Here is a 19,662-nt window from a genome sequence, read left to right as displayed (position 1 = left end):
CTACAAATTTTGTTCAGATTGAACATTTGTTTAAAGATGTACAGGGGTTTGAACAAGGAAGAAAATACATGTGACTATAACAGAGAACATTAGAATTTGCAGGATCTTGTAACTAAATGTCATGGATTGTGTCAGAGGTTGAAAACAAGGGTTGGTTTAGTGCAACTGCAATGACTGCATATCTGTAAATACAGCCTATTCTTATTCATATTGGGAACAAAAACAATACAGCAGCTCAACACATAACAGTAGAAACGTAAGCAATATGCAAACAATAAAGCAACGCTGCCATTCACGAACTACTAGATGAATACAAAAACTCCACACTGCCACCCTTCTTCCTAACCACCCCCCCCCCCAAAAGCGTTCACATTGGCCTGGTGCTTTTTATCCCTCTTAACCTCCTGAGTTAATCACCAGTGCAAGACAGAGTGGAAAGGTGTGATTTTTGTGGCCACCCTTGCTGGGGGCCAACCTACTGGCTGTAAATCAGTGGTCCAGGATCTTCTGGGTTGGTCCTCCTATCAAGGAGAGCAGCTTTAAATTGATTTATTACAGTCACAGACAAGAAATGCAGACATATACAGCAGTAGAGAACATGTAAATATGAATAAATTTAAACTCTATAAGCTAGAACACGATAAAAAATAGATATAAAACAATTGAAATATGTAGGTTAAAACCTTAACTGCCAATTTAAAATACGTGTGTTAAGACATTGGCCATTAAATTCATTCAGAGCTTGTCTCCTTAATTTTATAGCAGCAGCACAGAATTTAGCTACTTTCCTCTATTAGATATTTGAAGTGGTCATCAGATCTGCTTGGGATTCGCTGCATGATTGGAGTGATAAATATACAACATATGTCCCTATAATAATGACAGTATTGTAGGACATGAGTAACAGCTTCAACTTCCTTCAAACCACATGGGCATATTCTCTCTGAATATGTTTTACCTTCAAATCAGCTTGCAGTAATGCAGATGGTAGGACATTGAGCCTGGCAAGGGTAAACGATCATCTAAATTTGGGTTTTTCTAGCTTGGATAAATACCTCGCTGGAGTAAACCCCCTCCCATTACCTTTAATTTCTGGATACCTGGCCATTTCATGCACATGGCATTGCAAATCAGCATCCAAGATTCATTGCTTAATTGTGGATTTGGTTTTCTCATATCCACAGGGCATAGCTGTCAACATTTCCCTTTTTTTAAGGGAAATTCCCATATTCCGAATAGGATTCCTCGCAAGAAAAGGGAAAAGTTGACAGCTATGCCACAAGGTATCAGAGCCTGAGGTGCGAACCCTTGGCTTCTCAGTTTCTCTTGCAGTGAGGATTTCCATTTTGTTTGGCATGTAACTATTAAAGTTAAGAGTGCCAGCCCTACCAGGAAGAAAATCAGTTTTAACCAATAATGGATCTTCAAAGTGAATATCTGGGACCTAACTGGAATTTGCCCGACCTCCAGGTGAACTGCTACGTTGGGCACACAGGATGAAATCCCCAGCAAAGAGCAATAAAATTTAGTTTGTAAAATTTCAAAAGGAGCAGTGTTTTTATAATTGCACACCTGGGAACCATATATCAGTTGTGAAACAAATACCTGGGTGGCAGCAGAAAGGGGAGAGCAAAGCAAAAGACGAGCAGAAAGGTGGTCAAAGTTGTCCTAGCTGCTGCATTGCTCTTATGCTGCTGCTGCTGGTGGCGGCGGCAGCGCTTTTTTTTTTAAAGGGTGCCAACAGAGTACACCATTCATTAGCACAAATAAGAAAAACATATAATTAATATAAATAAGAAGAATGTAACATATTTTTTAAAGCGACAAAAAACTGTCATGCACAAAAACACCAGATACACGAGATCTAGGTGGTCTCTTTTGAGAGCATGTTTTGCCACCTGGGTGTGGTGGAGAGTTCTACACTATAGGACAGTTGTGTTTGAAGTAGCATGGCTTGCTGTTGAAGATTTCTTCCAACTGAGGACTTCTCACAACCTCAAATACTACACTAGTGTCACGTAGTGTATATTATGGGTGTATAGCTGTTTGTATTAGTAGATTTCTTCTCCATGCTTCAACCAACTTGCTGAGCAAGCTTTTGCTCAAGCTGTGTTCTCTTCTTCCATCTGCTCCCAAGCCTGCAGCGCCTTGCGAAGGTGACCTTTACACTTCTGACTCTTTTCCCCCAACTGTGGTTTCCCCCCCTCCTCCAGTTTTGTTTCCTTTGTTGTTCAGCCTCTTCTTCCTTCCTTCCTTTGCTTCACCTTTTCCAGCTGCAGAGCTCTACAAATGACCTCCTTTTTTTGGTGGCTGGCTTCAAGTTCTTCCAACTTCTTCTTAACTTTGTCCTCTACCAGTTTTTTCTCAAACACCTTGCCAGTTGGGCACTGAGAAGATACAGCCCTTTTCCTTTTGCGATGAGAAGTCATCTTCTGAGTGCTGCCGATCTTGCTTACAAATGCTTTTTCATTGCCCGGCTTTATCCTTTTCCCCAATGATTCTTCTGCAGTTGTGTTCTTGGCACCAACTAGGTTCATTATAAGAGCTGCTGTTGAAAATATTGATGGCTTCTTCAAGAATTTCAGCCACACAAAGTCTGTGTTGGTCACATCTTGCAACAGGTTTCTTCATGGCAGCTTCTTCCAGTCTCTGTCAGGTCAGTGTCTTCAGCTTGCACACTGTAATGTGTTAAGTGGCCTGTGTCTTCCAGCCCAATTGAGGTTAAACATGATAGGTTTGTGCTCCCAGATTACATTAACTAGCTGCTTGAATTCCATTTTTAGAGGTGAAATTAGATGTATAATTGCAAAAACGATATATGAAGAATACTTTACTTCCAGTTTTAGTGCAATCTTTCCATCTCTAGCAGTAGACATAAATGTTTTCTGCTTTAGAGTACTTATTCTTTATATACAAAGATTCTGTATGAAACTTTTACTTTCTAACTGAAGTGTCCTCCAGTCTAAAAAACCTGCTATAGTGGTTACCAGGTACATAAGCTACTTGATATAAGTTAAAAGTTTGATCAGTCCTGTTGCAGATCAGCAGATCTATTACTAGATCAAGCACCTGTTTTTCAATCCTAAAACTAACAAATCAGTCCTAAAATGAAATCTGAAATTAAAACTGCCTAGTAATGTAAAATGAAAACTGCAGAGAGTTAGACATATCTAAATCCATTAGCATGCTTGTGCCCTTTATCAACTGTTAACTGATTCAAGTTTTTGTCCGATTATGGAGCCTGTATTTATTAACTGGGCTCCAGCAATTCATAGTGTGGGACAACATAAGGCTTTTGACTCACAATCGGAGTATTTTATCTACTGGAACAAATTGGACAAGTTCATCACTATCAAACTATTCCATTCTTTTTTTACTGGCATTGAGTAGACCACTAGATTTTGTGGTTTATAGCTGTGATATATGCAAGAAGCCTTTTGAAAACGCAGGTGATTTTACCGAGACAGCTGAGAGAAGGCCATTTTTTTGTACCTAGTCCTGCCTGAGATATTAAATAGGACATGATCCTAACAAATAATGCCATGTTATACAGTTGTATCAGAGTGGCAGTTCATTGTTATGTATGTTGAAGTGACGAAACCTTGGATTTGGATGGATTTTTGAGAGTCTATCATCAGCCTTCTAAACCGCATCCCTCTAACTTATAATGAAACAGGTATTGAAGCACATTCTCTCCCCTAAAAGGATCATGTGTGCATTAGAGGACAATGTTTCCCCCCCTAATTTATATGGAATAAATGTCTGTTCTTGTCAAGATTTGTGTTATACTAATGGCTTATTACTTAAGCACCTGCTTTTTCTTCATATTTCCGTTATTCTGACTTTATATGCAGGCAGTTTCAGAGAGGGTACTCACTCCTCCTCTCCTGTTTAACATACTAACTCATGCAAGTCCTATATCAGCCATTCAAATGTAATTAAATTTCAAGACCCTATGCTAGCCCCTTTACACTTGAGAGAAGCCAGCAGTTACACCAGAGGCATTCAGCTTATCTGAATGCTTTTCTGAAATAACCCACGGTGGTTTTCATGTTCCTGCAAAGCTACTGATCCCCTGTCCAGGAATTTGGTTAATACAAGTCCAAGACTCAAAATTCACTGTATTTTTCGCTCCATAAGACGCACCTGACCATAAGACGCGCCTAGTTTTTAGAGGGGGAATGCAAGGAAAAAAATATTCTTTAAAGGGAGCGCTGAGCAGAGCCTCCCGCCTGCATTCGCTCCATAAGACGCACACACATTTCCCCTTACTTTTTAGGAGGGAAAAAGTGTGTCTTATAGAGCAAAAAATATGGTAAATTCTTTCAAGTTTACCAGGTTCAGTTGCTGTGAAAAGGGCCTCTTTGCTGGATTTTTTCCTATCTTACAAGTAATTTCTTTCACGTTTAGAGTATTTGACAAACATTGTCAGACTTGCTGCAACTACTCCCTAAGTTGGAGCTCCGTGTATTAATTCCCCCCCGCCCTACTTCACACTTAGGAAAGAGCACATTAAGACACAGTAGTAAATGATCATTGTTCCTGGACTGTAGTAACTTATTTAATGAAAACAAAGAATCCTCACATGATTTTGCTCATGGTGAACTTGGAAGTATTTAAATTTTGAGTCTTGGACTTGCATTAATGTAGAAATTAACAGAGAAACATCATGGAGATGGAAAAGAACTGTCATGTGGATGCAGCCACTATTTAGTTCCATGAGATAAAGGCTGTGTTAAACAAAAGAGTTAGGAGGGGTCATGTCCTAATGGGGCTACACAAATTAAGATTGCATTTGGTGCAATGTAAAATAGAGAGATTACAAAATTGATAGTTGTCAAGAGGAAGTAGTATGGTCAAAACATTTGCACAGAGGTGAAACAAATCAAACTGTCCTGGGTAGACAGCAAAATACTAAACCTCTGAAAGCAAACCATAATACAGTTCAAAGGAAACTGGAATTTTTAAGGAAATGACTGTTGACCCTTCAGGTTTATTCTCCAAATTCCAATATAACTTGAAAAAAGGATCGTTCTTTAAATGAGCATTCCTGTGGAATTATGCAAGTTTCCCATTTGGTAATGCATGACATCTTCACAGTAGAGTCACATTCTTCATATTGTTCGCTTCCTTTTTTCTAAATGACAATCTAAAAATTAAACAAAAGCACAGACAACATTACACATATTGCATACTTAAGAATAGCACCTGCCCTTATTTACCAAAGGTCTGCCTTGTGGCAATCCAAATAAAAGCAATCTCAAAGCTGCATATTATTATTTCTGTAAGGTGGTATTCCTTCCTAAGGTGGTATTCTTTCCTCACACCTTACAATGTGTCAGCAAGTTTTGCTATGCAACTTGTTAGAGCGATAAAACACAAATTTCATTTTAAACATATGCACTTGCCTTCATCTGTCTCCTCATCGTTCACTTCCTGGGTTTCTTTCGTGGATTGTTTTTGGCCGTACAATTTTTGCACGAGGTCTTCTAGGTTCTGCATTTCAGCCTGCAAACTTCTTTGAAGATCATGGTTGCCATTTAAGAAATCCTTTACAATTTGTATTCTGTTTAAATCCTAAGAGGGGGAGAAATACCTTGTGAGTAAAGAATGTGAAATGAGAACAGGGTGCTGGACTAGATGGGCCTTTGCCAGGATCTTATTTTGTTCTTATTACCACCTCACCAAAAGCATCTCAGGCAAGTAAGTGTTTGATACTGCCTAGAGAGTTTCATAGCAGAAGATGGATCTGAATTTCAGCTTATCACCGCCAACCCAATGCACACAAATTGCTACACCAACCCTGTTCTCTGGTTTGTCTGTTGCTTCTCTCTCTTTCCAATGCTTCTTGCAAGACCTGCAATTCCTAATTTAAAAAGGTTTCTATAAAGCAGTAGACAAATGGGTTTTTTTCCTTCTAAAAAAAGCCTTTTTACTATTTTACCTGCAGAACTTGCCACTTCATCTGAAGCTAGAAGTGTATAATCTTTAAAGCTGAAACCAGGAAGCTAATATGGGGAAAAAAGCCACGAGTTACCTGACAGCAGAGCAATGAATGAAGTGAGCAATGTTAGGCATATCAGTGAAGCACAGGAAAATGCAGCATCGGACAAAAATTAATTGTGCCACAACTGTGGGCAGCAAGCCCTTTGCTGACTGTACTAAAGTGGCAGGTAAAGGGCAGGACAAGAAACCCATTCAGCTATAAGACTACATTCCATCCTATATTCATCACTATCAACCAACACAATACAAAGAAGGGAAAAAAGAACACGGCAATGTCTCTCGCAATACTAGAAGAGTTCATTAGTTCAGACACTGAGTGGTCTCCGGTTCTCGCCGTTAAAAAAATATATATCCAGTGAATACATGAATAACTTACTTGATTCCATTTATTTAATTACTATGCAAATGGATTTAAGCAGTTCACAAACTAAGAGGGGGATGGAATTTCCTTATATTCAGCCATTTAATTCCCTAAACATTCTATTGCATTTATTAATTATGTTTCCACAGATACACGCACACAAAATTCCCAAGGCAATACATGACAGAAACACTTCAAATACATATATTTTGAAGTGGGCTTCAAAAGCTTTTCAGTAGCTGCCTCCCAAGCATGTTGCAGGTTTAGCTATATGCTGCTGCCTGCTCTTTCTTCTGGCAACAGGCTCCTCTGCCTTTACCTCAGGGGGAGGGGGCAAGGTAATTCTGAAGTAACCAACTGATAGTTGTTGAGGGAGCATGAGGCTGCTTCAACCAGCAAGATCACGGGGAGCAGGTTGTTCTCTCGTGAATGGCAAGATCATGCGCCTTAAGTAACTCTCTGTTGGCATTTGGAGGGAGCTACGTAATGTCAACTCTGTGATCAGTGCAAGATTCAAAGCCTTCACAGACTCAAAAGTACTTGTGACCTTTACCACAAGGCCTCAAAACCGAGTTGATGGGCACATACGTGCTATAAGTATAATTTACATTCATTGAACACAAAATAAAGAGACGCCAAATGTCAACATTCAGGTCCCTACGTTCTTGCACAAGCTGGAATTGTTTGTATTGCAAACAGATGAGTAATTCCTTTTTTCACTGAAATACTAGGGGAGGATGGTTTTTAACAGATACGCGTTTCTCCATCATTGATCACCTACAACTAAGCAGACACAAGGAAGTATAAAATGGAAGCTCCGCCTGCTCTCCTCCATCTGTCCCTTTGAGTTTGCTAAGTTTCCCCAGTCTTCCATAATCTGCATATGGAGGAGTTACATCCAGGAGTAGAGGAAAAGCTGCTGTTCTACACCTGGGTGGCTCACCTCACTGTAAGTAGCTATAACAGGATGGACAGACTTGATCTAAAAGCTGCTGCTTATTTTCTCCAAGAAACAATCTGCCTCTTTCATTTCTCCTCTACCTTTCTTTTTGATTCTTAATAAACTTCATAAAATTTGACTGTTGACGTCTTGGGTACATTTCTGCCAGAGTCAAAAGGACTTCTCCTCTCAGGTGTTTGGACCATTCTTGTGACAAGCTACATCAGGGGTCTGAGAGAGAAAAGGCAGGCTACCTGGGGCTCAGTCAAGGAAGAGCCTTGTAGGCTGGGTGCTCTTTCTGTCTACCCTCCAAAATACCTGCCCTGGACCCCTCAGAAATCACTCCTGCCTGGGGGGCAGAGGGTACAGTTACAGCTTCCTTGGGAGCCTCTGTGCACAACTGGGCTACTCAGTGGAAGGACTCATCCCATTTCCGTTACAGGTGGCGCAATGGGTCAGTGCATCTGGTTATCAACCAAAAGGTTGGTGGTTCAAGCCCACCCAGGGACAGCTGTGAGCAGGAGCCCTGTATTGCAGGGAGTAGGACTAGAGAACCTTCAGGGTCCCTTCCAGTACTATGATTCTATTTCTGTCCCAGAGGTAACGTAGATCTAAGGTGGCTGAGCAGGCAGCTTCTTTCTCGGAGCAGAGACACATCTGCTAAAACTGAAGGAAAGAAGCTTCACAGAAAAAAAGAGATCACTGTTCTAAATTTCAACACTGAGTAGTAATTTCCTCCATCAAAGCACTCAAGCCAGCTTACATGGGGATCCCTCGTGGCATCCCATCTAGGCACTGACTTGACCCAAAGCCACTTAGTGTGAGGCAAGATGTCTATATTTGTGTGTTATCAGTCCATGCCCTAGGGGTAGGTTTTAAGCACCCTGGCAAATGTATTCCAGTTGAATTTTAAAGCGAAGCAGTGTTTTCTATTAGGGTACAAATACAATGGAGGTGCTGGGAGCTCAACTGCATGGAACAAGCTTTCCTTGGGCAAGCAATAATCTATTCATCTGAAAAGGTTTATTCCAATAAATTCTGAGGAACCCTCTAAATGCACCCCTCTTATTACACAGATGGACCTATCAGCATCAAACTCTTAAGCATGAGTGCAAGCCTGCTTTTATGTTTTCAAATTAGGTTACCTCTTCTGACATCATTCCTTGTTCTTCCACGAGAAGACTGATTTCATGAAGTCTCTCTTTTATCAGTTCTGCTTCTATTTCACTGATCTGGCTTCGATTCATTTCACCCTCCAATCCATCAAGCTGATCTCCCCCTGGTACATGCACAGCCCAATCAGACGACAGAAGCTATTGGGTTTTAGTAAAAACAAAATGAACATGAAAAGCTATGGGTTTATTGACAAAATAATGACACTTAAGGGCTTCAATGACCCAAAAAGGATGAAGTTTGAGAAATACAGATGGAACTAGTTACACATTACTTTGGATCCAGTCAATGTTGTTTGTGATATTAGAGATGAGCAACACTATTCGACAATACTGAGGTATGCCAAGTACAGTGGCACCTCGGTTTTTGAACATCTCTGTTGACGAACATTTCGGTTTTCGAACATCATAAACCTGGAAGTAAATTCTTTGGTTTTTGAATGTGCTTCCGCTGAGTGCAAGATCCTGAGGCCTAGCTGTCGGCTGTTGAGTTTTAGGCTTTCTAACATTTCAGAACTCGAATGGTCTTTCGGAATGGATTAGTTTGTGAAACTTACTGGCATTCTGTGGATTTAAAAACATTATACCTTCACTGCAAAAGAACACATTTAAACAATTCCCAGTGGAATCATATGCATGACTACTCAGAAGTAAGCTTCAATGGGACTTATTTCCATAGGCAGTATGGCATAGTAATGAACTACTTTAAAAGAATTTTAAAAATGGTGGTCTGGCTATTCCTTTGCAGCAATGTCCGTGCCATTTACTAATTCTATTTTTAAATAATCTCTTTTTACTTAAATTCTTTTCTAAAACAAATGAACTGTTTTGAAACTATGGAAAGTTTCAGAAGCAGATTATGTGATACAGCATAAAAGTCTGCTGAACATTTTTTATTTATTTATTTCAGTAGTGGGCCTAAAATAGATTTTGTATCCTTGCTTTTGTGTTCTCCCACATAGGTACATTATTTAACCAGTTTTTATTATTTTTTAAATGCCACATAGCATAATGCCTGTTGCCTCCATGCAAGGCTATCTGCCTTGCAGAAGTTTTACCTTTCCATCTATATAACATGCAGATAAAATGCTGTACTATTGTTTTGTTTTGTTTCCCCCCAAAAATAAACTTTTGATATGGTAATCTCAAGAGTAAAACTAAATTGTATCAATGTGCCCAAAAACCTTGAATCAACAAATTATGAAACAGTCTCAGATATCCTTGATCAAGCACAAAAGCTTTGATTTAGAGTGCAAACCATCTGGATACAGACTGTTGCTTTTCTATATTCAATACTGTGCCTAGCTAAATAAAAATAAAAATGGTGAATAGCAGCCAGCCTACAAGTTGAAAGAATGGCAACTATTACCTTTTCTATCCTTGTACGAGCCATCTGGGCCTCTGGAATGTGTTGAAATTCAGTTAGCAAGTTCTGAACATGATTCCCAAATTCTTTCAGCCAAGAAGAAGAGACTTTCATATCTGAAGAATGCATTAGTTCATTGCGGCACTTAATCACCTAGAGATAAAAACATGAAGCAAAACCAGTAGACTGAAAACTCAGTGAAGGGCAATGGTAAGCAAAAACCAACCCTCAAGTTACAGCCCTGCATTAGGGGTTGCTGACTGAGTGATCTGTTTTCACATCAGAGCCACATATTGTTGTTACTAGAATGGAAATGCCCCGTGTGGCGAACGCCTTGCCAATGTTATGTTCCTTGACTGTCTCCTCCTCAGAGGCTGCTACATGATAACCAGCCTTAAGCACTTTATTATACTGCATTTTATACTTGTAGGCATGCACAATTTAAGCTCCATCTGTACTATATATTTAAAGCAGTCTCATAACACTTTAAACAGTTATGGCTTCCCTCAAATAATCTTAGGAACTGTAGTTCATTAAGGGGGCTGAGAGCTGTTAGGAGGCCCCTACTCTCCGCACACAGCTACAGTTTCCAGATTTCTTGGGAACAGGGATTTATTATTATACAACTCTGGGAACTGTAGCTCTGTGGGGTGGATAGAGGTCTCTGTAGACAGGACAGGGTGGTTGCCCAAATGGAAGAGGCAGTCACTGATTGCAACCTGGTGAGGGTGTTTGTGGAACCCCGCTGAGAAAAGATGTCAATATCAGTAGTTGGATTACCTCTCTGACTTTCTTCTGATCGATGTTACTGAAGTGATCGCAGAAGTTGAAAAGGTTTAAGAGTGCAGATGCATCACATTTGTCTGGACCACAAATGTCTGCTTTCCCACGAGGCATGTAAGCCTACACAGTGAAGGAGAACGAATGCAGTTAATGTCTGATTCAGAAGCTATTAGTAACACACTATTTCTAACTGATAGTTTTATCAGAACTCATGTTTATTTAATTGTAGCTTTGTCAAGCACTAAAACAGTGGTTTAATTAGCATCTTGTAGCTGTCCTTTTTCTCTTTACAAACCCATTGGATACTCTCGCTGGAGTCCTGCATAGTCATTCCGTACTGTTCCACACCATACAGGAGGACACCATTTAGAACTTTTCTGATCAGCTACTGTTGGTCAGCCTTAGGCTGCCACTCCCTCTTGAATCCAAAACAAGTTCCACTTTCCATAAGGAAGCACCAAACTTGTAGATGAGACTTTTAGGGTGAGATGTATTGCCTTGCAAAGCTCATCAACATGCTTTTCATCACATGTTGATCGTACTTATGTCTATTTCACAGCATGTCTACATCTTGGAAGCCACAACGAGGCACAGTTTCCCAGAGCACACATCTACACTGTGGGAAGCCACAGTGAAACAGATACATATGTGATCACCACACATCAGTTTGCATGGGCTTTCTGTCTTTCCTTGGGGGAATGGGAGGAAATGGAGGCACTATTTTCTCTAACAGGGCCCAGCAACACTAATACAGACATAAAATTCAACAGATTTTTTTGCCAACCACAGTCCACAGCTTCATGTGTTGAACATCTGCCTGCTGTGCAGTTGTCACAATCACATAACTTTTGCTGAGAAAGAGAGATGCAACTTCTATATAGTAAAATGCTACTATGAGTTTGTTTGATCTTACTAACTGAATACAAACTTACAAATGCTGCTTTGGCGAATTCTCAGACTGTTCAAATCCAGAAATAAAGAAGGAATAGAAACCTGAATAAACTCATGGAAGACAAAAGGTGGCAGTAACAAAAGAGGGTAGCAATTGGTTGCCTAGAATTCAGAGCAGCACGAGCTTCTTCTTGCTCCTGAAGCAGTTTCAAAACTAGCCGTATTATACATAGGGCCTTGCAGATATTGCCAGAAAACTCCCATCACCCCTGACCACTCGCCACACTGACTGCAACCTATGGGAACTTGTAGTCCAACAATACCTGAAGTGCCACAGCTTCTCTATCCCCAATTTATATCCTACCCTGATGCATGCTGCAAAAGCTGGAGCAGAACATCCATTTTACATACAGGGGCGTAGGAAGGGGGGGGCGCCCCAGGTTCCATCATGGAGGGGGGTGACAAATTATCAAGGAACAATTACTGCCCTACTAGGGCGCTTCATAAAAAACTTTTTTTAAAAAATGCCTGCTCCAAAGGTCTTATCTTACTACACTAAGGATTATATAGCTATATGTGAAATTTCATGCATATCAGTTAATATCTTGACCCTCCTCCACGAAAATAGCTGTTTACTTGGCCGTTTTCCTATGTGGTGAAGGCTGAAATTTAAATTCAGTGGAGCACTGTTCCCAACCCTAACCCTGCGGAAAGCCATCTAATTAGACTTTAATTTGATTCTGACATGTTTTTATGAGGTAATTTAATTATTGTTTGATTTTATACCAATGTTATATATCTGATGTTGGCCGCCCTGAGCCCGACTTCGACTGGGGAAGGCGGGATATAAATAAAAGTTTATGTTTATTATTATTACTTATTATTACTCTTTTGTAAGAAAATATGAAATAACGTAAAACCATTTTTGCAGGTTAAAAAAAATAAATCAAGGGGGGGGTGACAAGAAATTTTCTGCACCGGGTACCACCTGACCTTCCTACGCCTCTGTTTACATAACAGAACTTCCAGGCATTACCTTTGCCAACTCCCATGCATTAGATGGCCAGAGCCAAGGCCTGCAGTTTCCCCAGTGGACTTCCCCATTCTTGTGCGTGTGATGATTCAAAATCTCTTTTTTCCATTCTTTACACAAGGAGCACGCAGGCTGAAACTACAAAGCAAAAGGAACACCAATACAAGTACTGTCATTTAAATCATTGGTTTCAAATTTTTTAACCAAGGGGGTGGGACTCAATTTGGATTGTCTGAGAAATCAAACAATGTCCAGTCCCCAAAGTCAACAAATTACAATTCGGTAAATAAAAAGGGATTAAAAGGAGTTAGGGATGGGACTGCTTACTGTTAGCAGGAAAGAGGCAGAGGTGTTAAGGTTATACGGGTTTACATAGTCGTAGTGTCTCTCTAGTGGGCTTCCGGTTCCTAAGACCCTTTGAGGATTCCTGCATGTGTATGCTAAGAAAAGCCGGAAATACTCTAGAATCAAGGGGAGGGGGAGAAATGCAAATAGATAGTTAAATACTCCCTTTTGTTGCGGTGCTTTGAAACGATTGTGAGCTTTATCCTTTCAAAATGCAAAATAAGCTGCACAAAAAATGCCACCGCCACCACAGCAGAATTCAGAGCGCTCTTTGCAAGCAGGACTTGTGTGTTTTTAAATGCCACATGTCAAGCAGAAACTTAACATGTGGAGATGGGTTGGGTAGAATGGCGTCACCGGCTATACTTCTTAAAGGAAACGAGAGCATAAGATTCCATTCTGTTGCAAATATAACGTCCTCTCTATCAAAACAAGTAGAAAGCAAGTTATTTTAATAAGGTGGAATCTAAGTACAGTGGTACCTCGGGTTACAAACGCTTCAGGTTACAGACTCTGCTAACCCAGAAATAGTACTTCGGGTTAAGAACTTTGCTTCAGGATGAGAACAGAAATCGTGCTCTGGCAGCGCAGCGGCAGTGGGAGGCCCCATTAGCTAAAGTGGTGCTTCAGGTTAAGAACAGTTTCAGGTTAAGAATGGACCTCCGAAACGAATTAAGTACTTAACCCGAGGTACCACTGTATACTATTATTTGCCATGTTATAAACTGTCTTGTAAGCGAAAATACCCTGAAAGGAAGCTTACATTTATTAAATAAATAAAATTAAAATACATCGGGCTAAAAATATTGGGGGAGGTGTGTGTGCTGGCTCCTGTGTCTTTAAAGGCTGAGGCATGCCAAAATTTAACAGGTACAGCTTCCCTTTGATCATAGAGGTAAAGCATCACGGAAAGTTGCACCTACTGAATTTCTGACAGATATGAGATGAAGCCCAGCATTATAATGCCAAAGTACCCGTAGAATGTCAGAACTGAAAACATGTACCACAGTATTCTTAAGGTTTCCTTTTCAATTTCTGGCCAAAAACATGTATCTTTCCACCACCCCTTCTTTCTTCTAACTATTATCTCTCTTTTCTGTCTCTCTGGCAAATCACATACTCTGAATGCAGAGTGAAAGGTTCCTTGAAATTCTGCTGGTTACATAGCATTGCGGCTGATAAGAGCCAGGGGCAGCTCTTACTCACAAACACTTAAGAATACCGCCATGCACTGAACGCTCATCCAGAGAACACATTGCAATTTGGGGAGAGTAGGGAGATAAATTATTGTTTCAGAGCACAGCAACAAAATGGAGCCATTAACCCTGTCCGTTTGTTTGTTTTTAAAAAATCAATCTATTCCTATCTAGGCCCACTGCTCTTTCCTTGCACATGGAGAGTACTGTTTGTAATCAGAGCGATGTGTGGAATGTTTGATATTTCATGTGTCCTTGAGGCTGTGTGGGAAGAGAGGTGGCAGAGGCAAGCTTCCCAGATCATCACACATTCTCACTGAATCCCTCATTTTCAAAACCCAAATCGACCTGTGGGCAATTCCACTTCTTCCCAAGCCACAAGGAAGCAATTCCGTGAATTTTACTCATGATTGAGACATGATGAGAACCTGGGATTGTCAGCCTTGTTGTCAATAAATGTTTTGTTCAGTATAGTCCTGTACTGCAGAGTCAGGCCTAAGTATCACAAGCTGTTCCAAAAAGTACCACAAGAGTGATCAATGAATCATTTTATATCCCATAACTTTTTTCCTGTGAGGGAAGATATCTGAAGCATTACAGAAGTTGGGCTGCACTCTCTGCTGCTGCTATTGTGGCCAGGGCTGTAGCTAAGGTGTGGTGAGGTGGGCCCCCGCCAGGGGCGCAGGAGATTGGGGGGGATGACAAAATCGGCTAAGAATATGTCCATACATATAAATATAAATGTTGATTATTGCCTCATAAGAAATGGTTTTAAATAGAGGGTGAATTGAATGGGTGGAAGGGGTTGGGGTTGGAGGAGAGGCGGAAAGAAGAGCTAATTTGTCCATGGCTAGGGGACACGGGTGGCGCTGTGGGTTAAACCACAGAGCCTAGGACTTGCCGATCAGAAGGTCGGCGGTTCGAATCCCCGTGACGGGGTGAGCTCTCATTGCTCGGTCCCTGCTTCTGCCAACCTAGCAGTTCGAAAGCACGTCAAAGTGCAAGTAGATAAATAGGTACCACTCTGGTGGGAAGATAAACGGCGTTTCCGTGCGCTGCTCTGGTTCGCCAGAAGCGGCTTAGTCATGCTGGCCACATGATCCGGAAGCTGTACACCGGCTCCCTCGGCCAATAAAGCGAGATGAGCGTCGCAACCCCAGAGTCAGCCACAACTGGACCTAATGGTCAGGGGTCCCTTTACCTTTACCTTAGGGGACACAATCTGGACAGTTCTGCCAGGGGTGCAAAATCACCTAGCTATAGCTCTGATTGTGGCTGAGTCATGCCTGCAAGCAGCTCCATGGGTGGGTACATGAAGCCCACATATGCAGAGATTGCTCCATGAGGCAAGGCGTTTGCATAAAGTGGCTGTTCCCATGTAGTTCCAGCAATTTCAACCCATGCCAGAAAATTCCCCAAAATTCAAAAAGGGGAAGCCTTCACCAGCATGGAGATTCTGTGACGGTAAAAGTTGTGCAGATTGAATTCTTCCAGTCATGTTAGTCAGGCAGCAAAGCAAAAAGCCACAAACTTCCATCTATCCAGAGCATTTCTGATGCTTTCTTTATAATTCAAATACGAATGGTGCCATTTTGGCATCACTGACTAATTTTACACAAATTGTCAAACAAACTGCCATCATGATGCACAGCATAAGATTATATAGTCCAGTTTTGGAACTTCAGTTATTTTAACTGTGAAGTGCTGCCTGCCCATTTTTTAAATATAATTTTTGTGCTATAACATTTTGTGAAATAATAATTTGAGTGGTGACATCCTGGCACCCTTGAGCAATTTGAAATCATTGAGATGGCTGCCAAATTAGTTTGGCAGCTTCGCAAAAGAATTGGAAAATGCCGCCCACCAAGTATATTTTGAGATCTGGGTGACTTGTGTCTCTCTTAGTGGAAGACCCGCCTCCAAAATTCTCTTCCCACTCAAGTCTCAAAGATATAGGAAAACAAGCACTCCACACACGTCATTTACAGGGTAAGAGCAGTGAAAGTATGTAGGAATCAACATAAAAAATAAATAAAACAGGCAGGATTAGAGACTCCCTTTTGTTGCAGTGCTTTGAAATAATCATTTTCTGGTGACAAGCATAATCATTTCCCGAAATATTTCAAAGCAGTGAGTCACGCTGTCTTCAACTACATCTTTATAAAGCGTCAGTTGGGCTTCATTCTTGGCAGGACTCCATACCTTTGGCTTCTATGCAATTTTCTTTGCAACCTTCATAATGGTACCTGGTCATTATCTTAATCTGGTGCTAAGTAAAGCACACCAGCAGCAGTTTTTCAAAACATGAAATTAACTATCCATAGATGTTAAAGTAAGAAGTTCTGATTCAAATAATTCTGTGCAAGTACTCTGAGAGGGCAGGGTCTCTTCATTACGATGTTTTGAAAATCCTGGCCTGTTTCCATTAGTGAAACTGTTTCTCTTTGAAGCCTTGATTGCAGAACAAAGTTCACTGCTATGTATGCGATCAGTGCAATATGTTGTATCAGCTGCTGCACAGTGGCGTAGCGTGGGGGGTGCAGGGGGGGCCGGCCGCACCGGGCGCAACATCTGGGGTTAGGACAAATCCACAGGTTAGGGGGCGCAAATCCACGGGTTAGGGGGCGCAAATTACTTGCCTTGCCCCAGGTGCTGACAACCCACGCTACGCCACTGCTGCTGCACACTGACTTCTCTAATCATTCTCACTTATCTTGCCTGAACGCAACATCATTGTAAGCCTTCAAAACCTCTAAGATTGTTCCTTGTAAGGATTTCATTTGGGGTCTATCATTAGCAGTTCTACAGATAATATTGCCCTATCAGCTATGATGTTTAGGATTGCGACTGAAGGTGCACATTTTGCCCCAAAATATATGGCACGCCAAAAGCTAAAACCTGGATGTCTAGTTGGATGTGGAATTTAGCTTGATGTACCATTCCAAAGCTTGGCTGCCATCATGCTACTAATGGCATCAAATACAAATTTTAAACCCCAAATGAGAAAATCCAATGAGGGATTACGTAATCTGGAACAGAAAAGCAACCCTCTGCCCACCTCCCCTCTGCTGCAACGCAAAAGTGAAACTGGCAACATGAAACAACTGTGCATTTTTATTAACGATTGTAGGTGCATCATAGTGGCACTCTAAAAATAAAATTGCTCAGCATCCTTCATGTTTGTGACTAGCATCCCTAATGTTTTTAAAAAATCTAAGAATTAATGGCATTTCTTGGGATTTCTTCCTTCACATCAAAACTAATTTGGCAACCATCTTGAACATTTCAAATTTCTCAAGGATACCAGGTGCCATCACTGCAGCTATTGCTTCACTATAATAGAAGAAAATATTTCAGTATATCACAATGAAATAACGGAAGTTCTGCAACCACATTAAAATAAAGAAGCGAGAGAACTGGCCGTATTGCGCTGCCCCTGTGCTTACATATAAACAAATGAAATTATAATACATTAAAAGGATAGGAAAACGCGCAGTATGCTGTACAGTACAGCAGGCAATCTCTCGCCTTGCAGAAGGGGGCACTGTTCGAAAGAAACAGTTTTGCAGAAAGCGCTTTGGATCCGAGACAAGCCGAAGTTCTTTGTTCTGGCCGAAACTTGCCACGAGCGCGGCGCGTATCTTTCCGCGCGAGAAAAGAGGGATGCGCAACCCCTTCTCCTGTTTAAAATCGTTCCCTCCTCTTTGACTGAGCAAAAGTAGTTTCCCCCCCCCCGGCCCCCCCACCCTCCAAATCTCAGGCTGCAAAAACCCTCGGGGGGCACTGAAGGGACCGCTGGGGCGCGCCACGTGCACTTCGGAAAGGGTGAACGACGCGCGAGTGTTTGTTTCTCGAGCGCGCTTTTGGCGGGAGAGGGGCGACCAGGCAAAGCGAGGCAGGAGCCTCCTCCGACCTCCGCTTCCCGGGGCGGAGCCTCACCTGCTTGCCTCGAGGGGTGCAGCGCCCGCTGCAGCGGAGGCCCGAGGGGCTGAGGCGCGCGGAGGAGCGCGCGACGAGCTCGCGGTGAAAGGCCTGCACTTGCTCGCCGGCAAAGCGCTGCAGGGCGGCCCGCAAGAGCAGCAGGCTGTGCCCGGCCTTCACCCAGTTCTTGTACTCGGCGCAGTTGAGGCGAGAGGCCAGTTCCGCCAGCGCCATGGCATGCCCGACTCTGCCGCCTTGCCCGCCAGCCTCCAGGGGGGTGGCTAGAGGCAGCGGAGGCGGCCGGCCTCTGTCGTTCGTTGCCTCAGGGGAGCGCAGGCAGGCGCTGCCGCTCATCCCGAGGTCATCCTGTCAGCTATAGGTTCACACTTGCAGACCCTTTCCTAAGCAACCGTGCAAGAGGTAGGTATCGATTTCCTTAAAACCACACTTTGACTATTTACAACGAGGAAAAATCTTGACCCCTCCCTACCCAAGGGCACTCATATTTTTCTCAACAGTGTTAGCTTCATAAATAAAATAGTGTACACTTATGTTAATTTCCAGATGGTAGCCTCTTTAGTCCTTTGCAATATATATATATATATATATATATATATATATATATATATATAGGGTCACCTTAAAGGCTAGCAAATTTATTATGGCATAAGATATTTTGTGAAGTACAGTCCACGGCACCAGTTGCGTGAAATTTGAGAGAAATGTAAAAGGTGAGGTCAGTGGGAAATGAAATGCAGAAAAGTAAACAGTGGTATTACTTACTTTTTTTAGTGGTAATTCGACCTAAAACAGTACTTGATTCCTCAGAAAAGTCCATGACACCCTATATATATATTTTCAATATATGATATATATTCTCAGGATATGTTCTTATTTGTCAGACCATTTGCCACCAGTATTCAGTTACCGTACATACCAGAAACCACCAACTTCCTGAGGAAGCTTCTATTGGCAATAGAAAAGAAAAGACAAACCCAAAAGGGCAGCAAGATAAAAGTTTATAAAGTATTCCTCGTTTGGATAAATGTAATGGAAGAACTATAACCCATGAGTTACCCTCAAAATTGACTGGCCAACCACATAAAAGGAAGTACTAATTAACTAATGGAATTCACTGCCACAAGATGTGGGGATGGGCATAATCTTAAAGAAATCAGAGCTAACCTGTATTTTGCCTATTACTGGCTATAATGTAACCTCCAAATACAGTTATTATTGATATTGAACAAGGTTCAATTTTCTTTAGCTTCCATATACACGCTTTATAAAAGTTGTCATGTTTCCTTCAATGTTCTAGTGTTTTGTGTCCTAGATCATCTATATCTACTGATATGGAAGCTGTCAAATTTCCCCCACTTACTAGCTGCACCACATGGGAATCTTTTAACATGCATTAACTTACCATTTGGGATTGTCATGTGGAATCACCATGCTAGCTAGCACCAGACGTCTCTGTGTCTGCTGCTGGTGAACAGGGGAAGACTATGTAATGTTGCTATTCCATGTGGCAAGCTACTCTACAAGGTACAACTGCCAAGTGGGAGATTTTCCCCAGAGGCTGTTTCAAGCTGCTTCCATGCAACACTTTCAATGTGAAGAATAGTGAGAATTCAGAGAACAACCTTAG

General features: G+C 41.6%; 1 protein-coding gene across 3 annotated transcripts; it reads right to left on the bottom strand.

Moving 5' to 3' along the window:
* Positions 1-505: 505 nt before the first annotated feature.
* Positions 506-18,328, bottom strand: C4HXorf38 (chromosome 4 CXorf38 homolog). 3 transcript variants are annotated; one of them, XM_077927381.1, is made up of 8 exons: positions 18,033-18,302; positions 12,880-13,013; positions 12,556-12,690; positions 10,626-10,748; positions 9,849-9,998; positions 8,453-8,620; positions 5,409-5,577; positions 506-5,149 (listed from the first exon to the last, which is right to left on the bottom strand). In XM_077927381.1, exons 4-8 carry the CDS (start codon positions 10,740-10,742, stop codon positions 5,115-5,117), a joined length of 639 nt encoding a protein of 212 aa, XP_077783507.1. In that variant the 5' UTR covers positions 10,743-10,748; positions 12,556-12,690; positions 12,880-13,013; positions 18,033-18,302; the 3' UTR covers positions 506-5,114. The 3 variants fall into 3 exon arrangements, with proteins under 3 accessions (XP_077783507.1, XP_028583201.2, XP_028583202.2); XM_028727368.2 differs by lacking the exon at positions 12,880-13,013 and having other exon boundaries at positions 18,033-18,326; XM_028727369.2 differs by lacking the exons at positions 12,556-12,690; positions 12,880-13,013 and having other exon boundaries at positions 18,033-18,328.
* Between the last annotated feature and the right edge of the window lie 1,334 nt (positions 18,329-19,662).

This window comes from Podarcis muralis, chromosome 4 (genome assembly GCF_964188315.1).
Source record: "Podarcis muralis chromosome 4, rPodMur119.hap1.1, whole genome shotgun sequence".
NCBI classification, from domain to species: domain Eukaryota; kingdom Metazoa; phylum Chordata; class Lepidosauria; order Squamata; family Lacertidae; genus Podarcis; species Podarcis muralis.
The sequence above is the reverse complement of the archived record's forward strand: the minus strand, read 5'-3'. Positions and strand labels throughout refer to the sequence as shown.

Coding starts and splice junctions, on each gene's coding strand:
- C4HXorf38 (XM_028727368.2), bottom strand. CDS start 18,248: ATGGCGCTGGCGGAACTGGCCTCTCGCCTCAACTGCGCCGAGTACAAG. Junction 12,691..18,032: donor GCACCCCTCGAGGCAAGCAG/GTGAGGCTCCGC, acceptor TTTGCTTTGTAG/TTTCAGCCTGCGTGCTCCTT. Junction 5,150..5,408: donor CGATGAGGAGACAGATGAAG/GCAAGTGCATAT, acceptor TTTAATTTTTAG/ATTGTCATTTAGAAAAAAGG.